The 14,534-nt window shown below is 40.6% G+C and overlaps 2 protein-coding genes across 3 annotated transcripts in view; one reads left to right on the forward strand and one right to left on the reverse strand.

Annotated features, from left to right (window-relative positions):
• Nucleotides 1-303: 303 nt before the first annotated feature.
• On the reverse strand, nt 304-10,841 carry NDUFB9 (NADH:ubiquinone oxidoreductase subunit B9). 2 transcript variants are annotated; one of them, XM_012788239.2, is made up of 4 exons: nt 10,689-10,841; nt 5,770-5,962; nt 2,773-2,886; nt 304-542 (listed from the first exon to the last, which is right to left on the reverse strand). In XM_012788239.2, exons 1-4 carry the CDS (start codon nt 10,775-10,777, stop codon nt 411-413), a joined length of 528 nt encoding a protein of 175 aa, XP_012643693.1. In that variant the 5' UTR covers nt 10,778-10,841; the 3' UTR covers nt 304-410. The 2 variants fall into 2 exon arrangements, with proteins under 2 accessions (XP_012643693.1, XP_012643683.1); XM_012788229.2 differs by having other exon boundaries at nt 10,677-10,840.
• TATDN1 (TatD DNase domain containing 1) overlaps nt 10,827-14,534 on the forward strand; it is a 30,908-nt gene continuing 27,200 nt past the window's right edge. Inside the window, exon 1 of the mRNA XM_012788197.3 lies at nt 10,827-10,941. Coding sequence (XP_012643651.2) covers nt 10,920-10,941 — 22 coding nt within the window. The 5' untranslated portion in view covers nt 10,827-10,919. The remainder of the gene's footprint in view (nt 10,942-14,534) is intronic.

Consider the following 14,534-nt stretch of genomic DNA (forward strand, 5'->3'; position numbering starts at 1 on the left):
TTTTTGTATATATATTTTTAGTTGGTCAATTAATTTATTTCTATTTTTAGTAGAGACGGGGTCTCTCACTCAGGCTGGTTACAAACTCCTGACCTCGAGCAATCCTCCCGCCTAGGCCTTCCAGAGTGCTAGGATTACAGGCGTGAGCCACCTCGCCAGGCCAATTTCTTAAGGAAGAGAACACAATTGACTGACTACATTTCACATCATTTTCTTTACATGCATAAGTGATAAGAAAACAATGACAGTTGCATGTCACTTGGCATCATGGTAATCTTTAGAAGAACACATCAGTCAGACCAGACCATTTCAGTTATTTTTATTAGGGCAAGTGTGTGTCTGTTCTGTAACTTATTTCACTTGCAATCATGAATAGTTAGGTCTTTGTCTTTCTCTCTCTCTCTCTCTCTCTACACAGGCCGATCCCTGGGTCTGGTCACAATATGCCACCACAGTGGGGGCAAATCACCTTCCTTTCGGGCAGGGGGCAAAGCTTCAGTCAGAGGACCACCAGGTGGGGTTTCCTCCTGAAGCTGCTTCACCTAGAAGGAGGCAAGGAAGGAACAATTACCAGAGGAGTCTCATTGACTACCTGTCAATCTGTCTGCTACAGCAAAGTGTCAACTTTATTGCTATAGCGTGTCACACACTACCTAGTCTCAATATTGGAAAGTGTTTTTTATATAACTGGACTTTACTCAAACAGAAAAGGTTTTCTCCTTTAAGGGTTTTCCCATTTTTTAAAACAGCAAAGCTAACTCCCCCCCTCCACACCTCTTATTATTTTCTTTAAGCAAAATACAATTACCATTTCAATTCCCCTTGTCATCGCTCTCCACCTCTCCCCCAGAAACATTTGTTTTTGTGTCTTAGCAACGTGTTCTCCAAAAGCACCATTAAGAAACTTCAGTTCATTATATACTGGAGATTATAATTGGAAAGCCCCCCTACATAGCAACCAGGACAAGAAATAATATGAAATCACATGTAAAAATGTGCTCAGTTCTACCCAGCTACCCCCACTTCTAGTGATCTCTAAAATAAATGTCCTAGCAGGGGAAGAGACCTAAGAGCTGAAGCTCCCTCCAGAATAATCCATTCTGGATTGTGGTTGCTGTGGGTCTCCAAACACATGTGCTGTTTAATAATGGTAAAACAATGGAATAAGTAAAGGAGGAATGCACCTGAGCAGAATAATCATGGCAATCCACTGCAGAATGAACCTGCTGTTACCCGTGAATAAATATACTTCAAGCTTCTAAATGCTGAGACATTTCTTACAAAATACTGTCTACTTTGGTCACAATGACCTTCCTTCCACTCTACTTGGCCAAAGACTTCCAAAGGTCACCATCCTGGACCTCATCACTTCCAAAATCATGAATTCAAATATCCTGCTCTCCAACCACCCCCTCCCACACTTCCAGCTCATTTGCTTAAATAACCCCCTGAAATTCACAGACATGAAACAAGTCATAGATCTGCCCACCCAACCTGACCTCCCCCTTCTGTATCAGCCTCCTCTGTTTTTACTTCCTTTTTTTATCCAGCTTAGATTCATCATGACAATTGCTCCCTTTTCAATGACCTCAAGTTGTCACTTTCTCTGGGCAATGGATAAACCGAACCATCTACCTTCAAGCCTGCACCTGTACTACTTAATATTGCTAAAGAGAGAAAAAAAATATACTGGAACAAACTGGTGTCACAATACATTCATTGTTCTCAACTCCAAATGGGCCTTCACCACCACCTGGCCATCCTACTATCACACTTCTCCCACATTACCAAACACTACACCCACTTCTTTTTAGCTTTTCCACTTATTTCAATAAAAGATTAGAAGCTATCACGTAGAAGTCTGTCATCTTTAAAACTTCTAACCCTAATGCATTTATATATATCTTCCAATTATAGTGGAGAAAGATCTTTCTCCTTTTCTTTCTTCTCTACACTCTTCTAAGGATTCCACATATCTCACCATGGCTTTTTAAACAACTGAAATGCAGAAGTTTCTGTTTCTAGGCAAAATTTCCCCTTGGAGTTCCAAAGCTGCCTACTGACACCTGCCTTTGATGTCTTACAGGAGTCTCAAACTTCACAAACAATGCCTGAGTGTCCCTGATACCTATCACACGCTCTGTGTCCCCAGTCTCCCTATGTCAATAACTACCACCACCAAGATCCAGATGTGAAAGCTTAACACCTAGAAACCATTCTGGATTCCTCCCTGCCCCTCACCTGTCCCTCACATGCAATCGATCTTTTATATCCCTCCCAAAAACATCCCAAATCTAACTCCTTACGTATCTACTGTGTCCACTGTAGTGCTGGTCATTATAAACCTTTTTTGACTAAACTGCAATGTCAAATTGGTCTATCTATTTCTCCTGTTGCCCTTTCCAATATATTCTTCACACTACAGCAAGACTGAGCTTTTAAAAATGTTAACTCTGGCCATCATAACTCAACTAAAAAATGTGTAAGGCTCTAGTGGAGAGGAAGGTTAAGGGGTAGTAGGGTATAGCAAGAAGGTCGGGCAAAGGAGAGAAGCAAAATCAGAGAAAAGCCAAAAAGAACAGGGAATGCATTTTAACCTATTTATAAGATGGTTGTAAATGTTAAATTGAGCACACTCAGAAATTAAAATATATTTAAGAAGCAAGGGGCCAGAGCAACTGTCATGGCTAGAATCCAGACTTCTGCATGTGGGGAGTAAAACCCGACTGTCCACATGGCCAAGCTGTATGGTCAAGGGCAAGTAAGACGCACCTCTCGTGCCCAGCTTTCCCTCCGCAGTTTCTTCCACTGCTCTCTCTTGGCAAAGTAGTCAGGATACATTGCTTTCTCAGAAGGATGCCAGTGATCTAAGCACCACTCTGGAAGCTGTTAGAAGAGGAAATCACAGTGTCATTCCACAGGGTACATTACATGTCACTGATAGGGCCTGCTCAGGAGATAGAAGAAAAAAATTAAGGTGAGTTTTTATAACCATTTTGCAACTATTAGGCTGTTTCTAACTCTAAGCAATAAACTGTAGGGAACAAGCAGAAACCAAAGAAAGAGCCCATGGCTGAAAAATAGCAGCAGCATCAGTCCAAAGAGAACTGGATCATTCCTCCTCTGCCTGCCTTTTCTAAATATCCAAAGTGGTTTATGTTACTTGTAACTATTACCTATAGTATCTCAGAAATACTAAGCACCAATCCAAGTTGGTTAACTGTAAGGTCCTAAAATAAGTTACTTACCCAGTAATAACTTTGCTCTGCCAGAAAGTATACTGCAAGACCTTGAGCTGAATTTGAAAGAAAATCTTAACGATGTGTAAGACAGAGAAAACTGATACCAGAAAAAAAGTACAGATATATCTTGCAGATACTGTGCTTTCAGTTCCAGATCACTGCAATAAAGTGAATATCACAATAAAGCAAGTCACACAAATTTTTTGGTTTCTCAGTACATATAAGTTATATTTATACTATACTGTAGTCTATTAAGTGTGCAATAGCATTATGTCTTTAAAAATGTACACAATTTAAAAATACATTATTGCTAAAAACTGCTAATGATCATTGGAACTTTCAGGGAATCATAATCTTTTTTGCCGATGGAGGGTTTTACGTCAATGTTGATGGCTGCTGACTGATCAGGGTGGTGGTTGCTGAGAGTTGGGGTGGTTGTGGCAATTTCTTAAAATAAAACAATGAAGTTTGCTACATCAACTGACTCTTCCTTTCATGCAAGATTTTTCTGTAGCATGCGATACTGTTTGATAGCATTTTACCCACAATAGAACCTTTTTCAAAATTGAAGTTAATCCTTTCAAACCCTGTCACTGCTTCATCAACTAAGTTTATGTACTACTGTAACTACCTTGTTGTTATTTCAACAAAGTTCAGAGAATCTTCACCAGGAAATCCATTTCAAGAAACCATTTCTTTACCCATCCATAAGAAGCAAATCCTAATACATTCAAGTTTTATCATGAGATTCAGTCACCTCTTCAGGCTCCACTTCTAATTCTACTTCTCCTGCTATTTCTACCACCTTTGCAGTTGCTTCCTCTATTGAAGTCTTGAACCCCTCAAAGTCATCCACAAGGGCAACTTCTTCCAAACTCCTGTTAATGTTGAAATTTTGACCTCCTCCCATGAGTCAAATATGTTCTAAATGGCATCTAGAATGGTGAAACTTTCCCAGAAGGTTTTCAATTTATTTTGCCCAGATCCATCAGAAGAATCTCTATCTATGTCAGCTAAAGCCCTGTGAAATGTATTTCTTAAATAATAAGACAAGTCAAAATTACTCCTTGATCTGTGGGCTGCAGAATGGATGTGGTCTTAGCAGCCATGAAAACAACATTAATCTCCTGGTACATCTCCAATAGAGCTCTTGGGTGACTAGGTGCATTATCGGTGAGCAGTAATAAAAGGAATCTTTTTTTCTGAGTGGAGGGCTCAACAGTGGGCCTAAAATATTCAGTTATCCATGCTGTATACAGATGTGCTATCATCTAGACTTTGTTGTTCTATTTATAGAGCACAGCCAAAGTAGATTTAGTACAATTCTTAAGAGCCCTAGGATTTTTGGCATGGTTAATGAATACTAGCTTCAACTTAAAGTCATCAGTTGCATTAGCTCTTAACAAGAGAGTCAGCCTATTCTTTGAGGCACTGATTTCTCTCTGGCTATGGAAGTCCCCTAGATGGCATCTAAACGGCTGTTTCATCTACAATGAAAATTTGTTAGTTGGTATAGCCACCTTCATCCATTATCTAAGCTGGATCTTCTGGGTAACTTGCTGTTTGCTTCACCTTGCACTTTTATGATTTTATGCTTCTTTCCTTAAACCTCATGAACCAAACTCTACTAGCTTCAAACTTTTCTTCTGCAGCCTCCTCACCTCTCTCAGCCTTCAGAGAATTGAAGAGAGTTAGGGCCTGGCTTTGGATTAGGCTTTGGCTTAGGGGCTGTTTGGCTGGTTTGATCTTGTATCCAGACCACTCTAACTTTCTTCATATCAGCAATAAGGCTATTTTGCTTTTTATCATTCGTGTTTACTGGAGTAGCACTTTTAATTTCCTTCAAAAACGTTTACTTTATATTCACAACTTGGCTAACTATTTGGCACAAGAGGCCTAGCTTTCTGCCCATCTTAGCTTTCACCATGCCTTCCTCCCTAAGCATAATCATTTTTAGCTTTTGATTTAAAGTGAGAGACATATGACTCTTCTTTTCCTTTGAACACTTAGAGGCCATTGTAGGGTTTTTAATTGGCCTAATTTCAATACTCCTATGTCTCAGGGAATAGGAAGCCCCGGAGAGAGGGAGAGAAAGAAGGCAACAGCTAGGTGGTATAGTTGTGAGAACACACACAATCTTTATCAATTAAGTCCACTGTCTTATATGGGCATAGTTTGTGGTGCCCCAAAACAACAGTAATATCAAAGATGAATGATCACAGATCATCATAATAGAATAATGAAAAAGCATGAAATATTTGTATTGAGAGAACTGCTAAAATGTGACACACAGACACAAAGTGAGCACATGCTGTTGAAAAAAATAGTGCCAATAAGACTTGCTTGACACAGGGTTCCCACAAACCTTCAATTTGTAAAAAGTCAGTACCTGCAAAGCATAATAAAATACAATAAAATGAGGTATGCCTGTAGTATCTAATAACTGTCAAAAATCTCATAGCTACCCCTCAAAAAGCAAGTGGTTTATAAGGCTCGGAAGGCAGCTGCCACTGTAGTCCTCACCTACCTTGTAACACTCGTATCTCTCATAGGAGGTACCTCCAGGAGAGTCAGGGAAGATATATGGCTGTGGGTGCTGACGGAACCAGAATTCTTCCTCCGCCTCCCTCAGCAGCTGGGTGGCCTTCCTCATATCCTTTTCATTCTTATGTTCTTCAAACCGGGCTCTCATCAAACAAGCAAAGTACCGGTATTTGTCCCTTAAACCAAAATGATCTTGGAGATTAGAAATGTTATCTACTCCAGTGGATAGTATTACCATCTGACAGGAGGCTGCACTCCTACTAATACCTTCTGATTGAGTATAGAACACCCTGGCACCTCCCCCCAGCCCTGTCAATGGAGCAGCCGTATCATTGTGACTGCTTCCTCTGTAGCCTGCCAAACATCAGCAACAAAAAAATACAGTATTATTAATAAATACAGCCAAACCGTTTTTCTCCTCTCCTCCAACAAGGGAATGATGATTTAAACAAAAAAGGAAAAAGAGAATTAGCAATAAGAGAAAAGCTACAGTCTCTGCAGAATCATTCAACACATATTCAGTGACAAGTTACTCCATTTCCTTCTATCTTGTGCTAGGCACTGTGCTAAATTTTGGAGATAACAAAGATGGTAAGAAAGGAGCTGTTATATGGTACAAACAATATTGCTCAAATCATACAGAGCTGGTTTTGAATCCTGACTGACACTAGCCGTGTGACCTTAGGCAATTTGCTGTCGGGTTCTGAAGAAACTGGGGAGAGATCAGTTATGAGGCTTTGACAATAATCCAGGCCACAGATACAAGGACCTGAAGCTGGCAGTGGTAGTCGTGACAGAATGGAGACAGGAGAGAGATATTTAGATTACCAAGTTATGAGACTCTCAAGTCAGACTGCACGGGCGTGAACCTTAGCTCTGCCACAAGCTGTGTAATCTAGGATAAGTTACTTACTGTCTCTTGGCCATGGGTTCCCCCTCTATAAAACAGTGTTAATAACAATGTCTAATACCTTGGGTTGACTTAGAGCTAAAAAACATAAAGACATAACACATTTCACAAAGTGCTTGGTATATCCCAAGTGCTCAATAATGTCAGTTACTAATATTATTGCACTGGAAAGAGAATTTACAAAAATCAGTGTTTAATTATACATGGTATACGTGTGTTATTGGCTGAAGAGTAAGTGGTAAAAATTCTGAGACTTAAAACTTAGAAGCTGAATTGCTAATAGGGCCTTTAGCTGAAGCAGGGAATCTGGAAAGAGAATCAGAATGGAGAATTGAAAAGAAGATGAGTTTGTTTTAAGGAATTTAGATAAATTGAGTTTCAGAGAACAGTAGGTGATCTAACAAATAATTGGAATTACAGCTGTAGAGACACAAGCATAGGTGGCAACTCAAGTTCCAGAATTAAATGAGGCTGCCCAAAGTACATATAGTAATATAGAGGACCTGGGATGAAACCATGGAGAACAGATAGCACTATGAGGGCAAATGGAGGAAGGAATTTAGGCAAGGACTGAGAAAAATGTAAGATTTAAAAATGCTGAGCCAGTGCTTTCATTGTAGCTAGTTTTATCATTTTCTCCAGGGCTATGGACTTCAATATTCCCAGCTGTAGCTCAGGATTACCAGAATTCTTTTTATTTATGTTTAATTTTTAAAAATTGATACATAACAGTAAAGTTATAAAGTATGAAATGTCTGATTTCCTTAAAAACTAAGTTTTACAGTTGATATCTTTGGTATTTCACTTTGACACTTCTTGTTTTATTTTTATTGTGAAGATGCACCCTCAGTCTTGCAAGCACATATTTTGGCTTGTGATTATCTTTCAAAAATTTTTTAGAGTAATTTTGTGAAACCATGCATATAAGTCAAAAATTCATGTTATTTTTTAATATGAGTTCTATTGTGAAACCAATGCAGTGCAGGCAGCTTGACATATCAATGAAGCATTTGGAAGGATGTGGCTAATGAACGCACAGTATGTTGATGGTTTGAGTTCTGTTCTGGTGATTTTCATCTTAAAAATGAGCCATGTGGGCGACCTGAGACCAACGTGGATAATGATTAGCTAAAAGCTGTAGTGGAAGCGAATCCATCTCAACCTATGTGTGAATTAGCAGCAAGGTTTGACGTTACTTTTCCAACAATATTGGACCATTTGAAACAAATCAGCAAGGTATATAGAAGCTGGATAGATTGGTTCTGCGTAAATTAAACAAGCATCAGACAGGAAATCATCTCAAAGCTTGCCTTTCTTTGCTGTCAGGAAATAAAGATGAACCATTTCTACACATATGGTTACATGTGATGAAAAATGGATTCTTTTTGACAATTGCAGGCGTTTGACACAATGGTTAGAATAAAGATGAAATGCTAAAACACAGTCTAAAACTGAATATTCATCAAAAAAGCTAATGGTGTCTGTTTGATGGTCCAGTGCTGGTATTACCTACCATAGCCATACCTGAACAATAGATTACCGAAGATGTCTACTGCAAACAACTGGATGAAATGATGAGGATGCTTGTGATTAAGCAGCCCAGATTGTTTAACAGAGACAATTGCAAGACAATGCTTGACTGACCACATGTTGCACAAACAATGCTGCTCAAACTATAGCAGCTGGACTTGGAAACTCTCTGTCATCTACTATATTCACCAGACCTTGCACCAACTGACTACCACTTCTTCCAGGCTTTGGACCACTTCTTGCAAGGAAAAATATTCAGTCCTCAACAAGCTGTGGAAAATGCCTTTCGTAATTTCATTGCCACTCACTCTCCAGGTTTCTTCCCTGCTGGCATAAACAAGCTACCATTAAGATGGCAAAACTGTGTGGACAATTTAGGTGCATACTTTGGTTAATTGTACTGCTTACAGTTTGAGATATAATAAGCTACATTTTTGGTTTGAAATCGGACACTTCATATTTAATGACCTAATAATTGTAAATACTTATGGGATACATGTGATATTTTGACATATACATACAATGAGTTATGATCAAATCAGGGCAATTAGGATAGTCATTACCCCAAAATTTTATAATTTCTTTGTGTTGGGATATCTGAATTCTTAAAGGCTTGACTTCCTTCATCTTTATAAGACTGACTGGACTGATATTTTAATCCTGTTATCTATTTGTTTATATGTGCATTTTCCACACTAATCCATGAGCTGCTGCAGCTCAAAAAAGGATTTACTGCTGGGCGCGGTGGCTCACGCCTGTAATCCTAGCTCTTGGGAGGCCGAGGCGGGCGGATTGCTCAAGGTCAGGAGTTCAAAACCAGCCTGAGCAAGAGCGAGACCCCGTCTCTACTATAAATAGAAAGAAATTAATTGGCCAACTGATACATATATATAAAAAATTAGCCGGGCATGGTGGCGCATGCCTGTAGTCCCAGCTACTCGGGAGGCTGAGGCAGAAGGATCGCTCGAGCCCAGGAGTTTGAGGTTGCTGTGAGCTAGGCTGACGCCACGGCACTCACTCTAGCCTGGACAACAAAGCGAGACTCTGTCTCAAAAAAAAAAAAAAAAAAAAAAAAGGATTTACTAACTTTAAGTTATTTGGCATCCATCATAGAACCCAAATTGCAAATACTGTCAAATAAATGAATAAGGAAAACTCAGGGAAGAAATTAACAATCCTGCAACCCTATACATGGCTATCTTCTTGCCTAACAAAGAGAAATATGTCCAGGACTTTCTAATAATCACAAATATGCAGTCTGGACTTCAAGGATATCCTCTGCAACTCTACCCAGTTTTCTATCATTTAGAGGTTTTTCCCAGAAGCCCTTCTCCTGAAACTAGGTTTTAAAATTCTGACAAGAGTGGGGGTCTCGCATTCAAACATCTTGGGTTGTCGACTCACCTTACATTGCATTTAGGTCATGCAAATCTATATATTTTAACAGTATGTTCTAAGACTAGTTCATCTCAGATGCATAGAGGAGGAAAGAATGGAACTACGTGGGCGGTAAAAAACGACTTGAAAATGATGAATAGCACACCAGGATGCATTAGAAAAAAAAAAAAGAAAAGAAAAAAAAAAAAGAAAATGATGAAAAGGACTGGATGAAGCTAAAAACAGAAAAGTTGATAGGAGGGTAGGACAATGATAATGCCTTGGAGTCATACGTCAGTTTTCATACTGGCTTGGCTAGCAACTAGCTCTATGGCCTTGCACACATTATTCTCTTTGCCTATTTCCTCTTGTGTAAAATAAGGCTAAAATAATCCCTAACTCCTAGAATTGTTTTGCAGACAAAACAACATAATTTGCACATATTATTTTTGCACATATTATTGTTAATATGAGATCATAAAGGTATCATTTCGTGAGCGCTGGACCTGTGACAATTACATTTTAGACATATTTCTTTATTTCATTTTTTTTTAATTATTTTTTTTATTTTGGCATATTATGGGGGTACAGATTTTAAGGTTTCAATAAATGCCAATTTCCCCCCCTCCCCCCAAAAGTCTGAGTCTCCATCATGACCATCCCCCAGATGGTGCACATCTCACTCACTATGTATGTATATACCCGCCCCCCTCCCCCTCCCACCTGCCCAATACCCTATTACTGTAGCACCTATGTGTCCACTTAGGTGCTACTCAGTTAATACCAGTTTTCTTTATTTCATTTAAACGCAAGCAACCTTTGCGCTGTGTCCTGATTCTGGTTTAATTTATAGAAAACTAAGACCCGACCAGATAAGCAACTCTACAAGGTCTCGTAGCTATGGGCTGTGAGCCTACATTCGAACCCGCGTCTCTGGGCGGGCTCTGTGGAGCGAGAGGCCGCCTTCCAATGTGTCCCTAAAGTCCTTGAGCTGCCCCATCCCCTGGCGCTTCTTAGCCTCCATGGAGTCCCCGAGATCACCTCCCTCCCAGGCCCTGGTCCCCCTCTCCTACCTGTGTACGCACCACGACTCGAGGTGGCGTAGCGCCCGCTTATAAAGCCTCAACACCTTCTGCTGATGGGTCAGGTAGGCCAAGGGCGCCGAGAACGCCATGACAGCCGGCTGCCCTTCAGCGGCCGCGGGGGATACCGGGAAACCGGAAGCCTGGGGTTTTGGCACCAGGCGAGTAGGCTGAAAGGGCGGAGCTGCTGCCTGCCACTTCCGCTTCCGCCGGGGCGATCTTACGGCAACAGTCATGACTCGCTTCAAATTTATTGGTAAGAGGAGCGCTTTCACGGTTCTTGCATGTCGCTAACCAAGGCTAGGGGGCCCAGGACTTGCACTCTCCGGCTTTTTAAAGGTTGAAAGGGCCACTCAATGGAAAAAAGCACGGGGAAGCGTCTGGGTGAATGCTGATGATCAGTGTTCTGGTTCTTGATCTAGGTCCTGGATTCACGAGAGTGTATTTATTTGTGATTATGCACAAGCACGGTTTTGATTTGGGCTCTTTTAAACGTGTGTGTTGTAGTCAATTTGAAAAAGAGGAAGAAAACAACCCCCCAAAATCCAGTAGATGAATTTGAACTTTTCTTTGGTCCTTCTATTTTGACTTATCTTAATCACTGCGCCGATGTTTGCTCGTGGGTAGGTGGGTGAGGAAGTGGTTTGTATCTCAGAGGCCATTAAATATAAGAGGAGAACTTAGAGAAAACGGACGTGAATCACATAGAGTCCAGAAAAAGAAGATATTTGCCACCAAACTTCCTAGCTTAGGTAAAGCAGCCTATTCATCAAATGATAGAAGCAGCTCTAATAATTGGCTAAGGAATGCACTTTAGGCAAATCATATGTCAGAAAGAAAAGGACTATATGTGACCTATATGAACCATTCTTACAGAAGAGGGAAGAAGTTGGTGGCTGAGCCAGTGCAGTGTATCTTAAAGCCCAAGACACACTTGCAACCAAACCTGAATTTAGAAGTTTAAGTACACTGAATCAGCCTGAACAACTGACCCTTCAGAAGACTGTTCTAGAAAGAAGTTGTATCACCTGGAATTGATCTCAACCAGCATCTGCCTCAGGGTAGGCATTGCTGAACAATTTAGCATCCCCTTTAACATCCATTCCTGTTAGGGTTGAGAGAGGACAAGGAATGGCTTCATAAATTGAGTCTCCAGTGTAATCTTTAATTACCTTTTAAAATTACAGGCATAAATGTTTACCTGTTAAATTTGCTTTTCAGTTCCATATGTTTTTCACTTTGCTTTATAGTAAAAGATTGCTTTGGAAAAATTCTAATCTCTTTGCTGCTGACAAAGTCTCTCTCCTTGACTAAACCTGAATCAGACTGTCCTGAGCTGGCTTCTTGACCAGGTCCCAACCTTGGGCTCTGTCCTTGGCCCACTGGGTCCAGTTTTAGGAAGAATTCCACTGGATCAGTTCAGTGAAAATCCCTGATCTCCCTCAATTCCTTATCTCCCATTTTGTATATCCTATCACTTTGGCCTGCCTTCAGCAAGAATCTGCCAAGTTGGGTTAAGCCAGAATCCTCCCTTACGTCCGATGTTTCCTCTTAGTAATTTTTTGTCTGTTGATACTCACCCTATTTGGTAGCTATAAATCCTCACTTGTCCTTGTATTCAGAGTTGAGCCCAATCTCAGTCTCCTTCTGCAAAACCCTCACTGCACTAGTCCTTGAATAAAGGCTTCCTTATGGTCTTTAATGTGTGTCGTGAATAATTGTTTCTTGTACACTGCACAAAGGGGAAATGGACTAGAAGAGACACAAACCATTTCTATTTTCCTAATGATCAATGATAGTAGGTTACCACAGGCTGAACATCTGTGAAAGATTATTTTAGGCAGAAAATTTCACTGGGTAAATTTTCTCAGCCTGCCCCCTTCTTTACCTAATTTCCTTCCCTTACTTGTAAAGAAACCAAATGATAATTTCTTATGATCTGGGCCATTCTACTCGTTGACTTAAAATGATGAGATCTATAAATTTGGAAAGGAGAACTTTATTTCTTCTGCTGGGTTGCAAGCTGCAGGCCAGGAGGCATGCCTCTGGCTGAGACTAAAAGCAAGCACTTTGGGGACCCAAAAGATCAATTAGCCTCACCCCTTACTCTAGGACACCCAAATTATTATCTCCCTTTTTCCCTTTTTTTCCAGGAACATAAGGAAGGGGAGTCATAACTCAGCTCCATGGGGGTAGAGTCAGCCCATTGGGTATTATAGTCAATAGTTAGACTCAGTGGCCCAAGGACTGCCACTCTGCCACCTCTACCCTCATTAAGGCTACCAAAAAATTAATAATAGGATTCTCTCTCACTCTGTATGTTCCTCATTCAATTGAAGCCCTTCTCATCTCTCACCATACTGGGCATATTTCAACCAGCCAGTTGACCTCCACTGAGATACTTTTTTCCTCCTCTTCTAACTTGGTTTGTTGCAACTTCCTTAATCCAGCCCCCCTTTTGCCTTTACCAAGAAAAGATGTTCCCCATGACTGTGTTGCCTTTACAGATGCCCTTCCCTTCTTTTATCCCTTGTAGACTTAAAGGAGACCCCCATTCCCAGTCCAGATTTTATCTGGTACACTGATGGATCCTTTCTTAAAAATTCTGCATAGAAACCATCAAATCAGGTCCCCTGTCAGGTGCCTGACCCCCCAATAGGTGGAACTACATATCCTTCCTCAGGACTGCCTGCCAGCCAAGGCTAAAATGGCAGACATTTATACAGACAGCAGGTATGCCTTCCTCTGGACTGGCCTGTGGTTTTGGCATGCTCTGGAAACAAAGGAGATTTTTTTACTTCCTCTGGACAGCCTATAAAGAACAAAGACTTTGCTTTGGCTCTCTTAAATGCCATTCAGGCTCCTCAAGCCCCAGCCATTATCAAAGTCTAGGGACATTCCTCTGACAAGGCAGAAGGCAACAAATGCAACCACTTAGCGGATGTGGCAGTATAATTTCCCAATTATGCTTACTCCACACACTACCTGCTCTTCTCCCCTTGCTCCTCCTCCTGCCCCTCCCCATCTGAAGATCTCCTTTGCAGATTCTCACTATCTCAAAAGACAGTCTGAAAAGAGGAAATGGATAAAACAAAAAATTGTACTTTCAGCCCCCAGACAAAATTACAGGACAACCTATGCACTTAGGCCAGGAAATGTTTTCTCCTACCCAATTATAGGGGGAACTCCTGGTTCATTGCTGGCAGCTCATTAAAGCTATAAAAATCTATCAATGCAAGGTTTACCATCTTTTCACGGTTTCCAATCAGATCATGAATTCCAGCATCACCAACTTCAGCCTGGTAATTGCAGGTACTGGAAGAGACATCAATTAAAAGATTCCCTCCTGCTCCATTGGAAGGGTCCTTATCAGGTGTTATTAATTAATCCTTATGCTGCTAAGTTACAGGAAGTTGACTCCTGGGTGCACATATCTCATCTGAAGAAATTGCCACCTCTGCTGAATCTTGGAAATCAATGCTGATAACTGACATCAAACTCAAGTTAACCAAATCCTTGTCTTTAAGGCCCAGGAAAAGGTGACAAAGTGAACTGCTTTCATGAGACACAGGGCCAGGCCTGTATTGAAAGACACTGGGACTCATTTAATAATTATGATTCTACCTAAAGTAATGTAATTCATTCTTTGCCTTGAAACTAGATAATTTGAATGTTTAGCTATCTTTGAGCTCTCTTTTCCTGTCATTTTCAGAACTAGGCAAGGCTTATGACCTTCTCCTGAGGACATGATTACTCTATTCCTTATTAGTCAGTTGCTCTATTACCTTAAAGACAGTCTTCAAAATTTGTCTGATAAACCCCCTGAATTTGTATGGGATTCATGGTTTT

The sequence above is a fragment of the Microcebus murinus genome, chromosome 7 (assembly GCF_040939455.1).
Source record: "Microcebus murinus isolate Inina chromosome 7, M.murinus_Inina_mat1.0, whole genome shotgun sequence".
NCBI lineage: Eukaryota > Metazoa > Chordata > Mammalia > Primates > Cheirogaleidae > Microcebus > Microcebus murinus.